The 2,484-nt window shown below is 57.8% G+C and overlaps 1 protein-coding gene across 1 annotated transcript in view; it reads left to right on the top strand.

Annotated features, from left to right (window-relative positions):
• Positions 1-739: 739 nt before the first annotated feature.
• Positions 740-2,484, top strand: part of CASP9 (caspase 9) — a 10,487-nt gene continuing 8,742 nt past the window's right edge. Inside the window, exons 1-3 of the mRNA XM_035901914.1 lie at positions 740-1,130; positions 1,661-1,741; positions 1,924-1,955. Of these exons, the coding sequence (XP_035757807.1) occupies positions 1,034-1,130; positions 1,661-1,741; positions 1,924-1,955 (210 nt within the window). The 5' untranslated portion in view covers positions 740-1,033. The remainder of the gene's footprint in view (positions 1,131-1,660; positions 1,742-1,923; positions 1,956-2,484) is intronic.

Genomic DNA, 2,484 nt, shown 5'->3' with positions numbered 1-2,484 from the left:
CCCCCGGGAGGGCCCGTGTCCCCTCCGCGCCGATGGCAGGCCTGAGGCAGGCCCCCGTGTCCCCCCACTCCCGTGTCCCCTCAGCCCCGGTGACAGGCCTGGCCCCCGTGTCCCCTTGCCCCATGATAGGCCTGAGGGAGGACCCTGAGTCCCCTCAGTCCTGGTCACAGGCTTGGCCCCTGTGTCCCTTCATTCTGGTGACAAGCCTGAGGGACGACCCTGTGTCCCCTTACCCCTGTGTCCCCTTGCCCCTGTGACAGCCCCTTGTCGCCTCAGCCCCAGTGACAGGCCCGAGGCAGGCCCCCATGTCCCCTTACCACCGTGTTCCCTCAGCCCTAGTGACAGGCCTGAGGGAGGTCCCTTTGTCCCCTCATTCTGGTGACAGGCCTGGAGAGTGGCCGGCCCTCATCCCTTCCCACCCCAAACTCTGTGGGTAAGAGGTGTAGGACCCCCACCCATCTCCTTGTCCCTTCTTGTCCCCCGCCCCAGGGGGTTTCCTTGGGTCCCCATCCCAACCTGGTGCCAGGCTTAAGGGGCCCCCGTTTCTCCTCTCTTGTTACTGGTGACAGGCCTGGGAGTGCCTTACCTTGTCCCGTGCACTGGTGACAGGCTGGGGAATGCCTGTTTGTCCCCTGGGGACGGACTGGGGGTGCTCCCCCCAAGCCCAAATGGGCTGCAGCTGCCTGTCTCAGCGGAGGCAGCAGGGCTTTGTGGTTGGAGGGGGTTCGGGTGGCTGCTGGGGCTGTCTGTGACTGTGGCCGCTGGGTCTCAGTTTCATTTGCCCCATGTAGAGGTGCTTGTTGCAGATCCCCACATTTCCCCTCTCTGGGTGCTGGTCGGAAGGGCTGGCTGGGCAGAGCACCTTGGCTCGGAGCGAACGCGCGTTGTTCTGGGCTTTCCTCCTCTGCAGAACACCGGCAGCCGAGGAGAGCAAGCCCGGCAGCTGGTCATCGACCTGGAGACTCGAGGGAAACAGGCTTTTCCTATATTCCTCTCGATCCTGCGGGACACCAAGCAGGGCGACCTTGCGGACATGCTGATTGAGGAGTGTGAGTGCCGCCCGGTGCCACCACAGGTGGTAGACCTGAGGCCTGTCGAGCTGGACTTACACAGAGAAAAGCATAATAAAAGTAAGTATTAAGGGCATGGTTGTTTTCTGGGCAAACAGCAGCACGGGGCGGGGAGGGGGGTGGTGGCAGCTGGGATCCCTCTTGGTGTGGATCCTAGTCGGTGAAGTCCTGGTTTTTATTGTCCTGGAGCATGGCTTGTAGAGGTGACTACGCAGAGCTGTCGGGAGAATGTCATGCTTTCCAGCAGCAGAAGCTTTTAAGCTCCAGCTGCGTGCTCATGGCATTAGGAGCTTTGTTCTCAGTATTTTTGCACCCAACCTCCGTGGTACTGTGGTGAAAAGTGATTTTGCCATCTTGTGCTCCACCGAATCTGCTTGCAGATGCAACTCATGTGATGGAAAGGAGAAACTTTGGTCTGTCGAACCCTGAAAAGGGGAAAATCAACACGATGTCGTATTGCAGCCTCATGGCAGGGTCGCTGCAACGGGCAGCTGTTGGTTTGGGTCCTTCCAGGGACCCAGGGTTAGTTACTTGTAGCATGAAATCGGAGAAGGGAGAACGGGAGACCTGACTGTCCCGTGTCATTGCAGATGTGAACTTCCCTGAACGTTTGTCTGTCCCAGTCCAAGCTGAGAGCGAAAGACCTCGAATGCCGCCCGTGCCAGCCCGGGGTAAGCTGTGTCCCAGGCTGCTCCAGAGAGATGGGGTGCCCGACACTTGTTTGCAGCATGGGGTGGGATGGGAAGAGGGAATTCGACAGGGCGGGATTGATGTTAATTCCCGGAGGAATGGGTGTAACGTCTCATTGTGGAGTGCAGGGCACTAAATACCCTGTCTCTGTCGTGTGTTGTAGGTTTGCCTGGTGACAAGAGGAACCGCGATCTGGTTAGTATTTGGTTTGGCCACACGTGTGCCCTGCAAAGCAAAGGCTCGTGGGTGGCTACCGGGAAATAGCCCTGCAACAGCCAGGTTTTGCTTCTTGTTATCAGAGCGATCGCTTTGAGGCTGATGCCGATCTAATGAGGCCGATAAGCTTGGAGGAGGTTAATCATTGGCCAGCTCTGCCTTAGGATTACTGTAGCTGTAGAATAAATAACACAGCATAGAGCTAAAGGTTGCGCTTAAACAGTTTCCAGCAAGGTGACTGGTAATTTCTTCAGGCACCAACTTGTGTGTTGTCCACGAAGCGGCGTTTAGGCTTTGTAATCATAGCGTTGAGAAACAGAAGCCAGGAAGACAAAAACGAATGCATGCGGTGCCTTCTCTGGACACGCTCCAGCCCCTCCATGTCCTTCTGGGAGTAAGGGGCCCAATGCTGAACCCAGCATTCGAGGGGCGGCCTCACCAGTGCCCAGGACAGGGGCATGGTCACTGCCCTGCTCCTGCTGGCCACACTGTTTCTGATACAAGCCAG

This window comes from Egretta garzetta, unplaced genomic scaffold (assembly GCF_000687185.1).
Source record: "Egretta garzetta isolate BGI_Z169 unplaced genomic scaffold, ASM68718v1 scaffold69, whole genome shotgun sequence".
Classification (NCBI taxonomy): Eukaryota; Metazoa; Chordata; class Aves; order Pelecaniformes; family Ardeidae; genus Egretta; species Egretta garzetta.
Note: the sequence above shows the minus strand (reverse complement) of the source record. Positions and strands in the feature narration are given on the sequence as shown.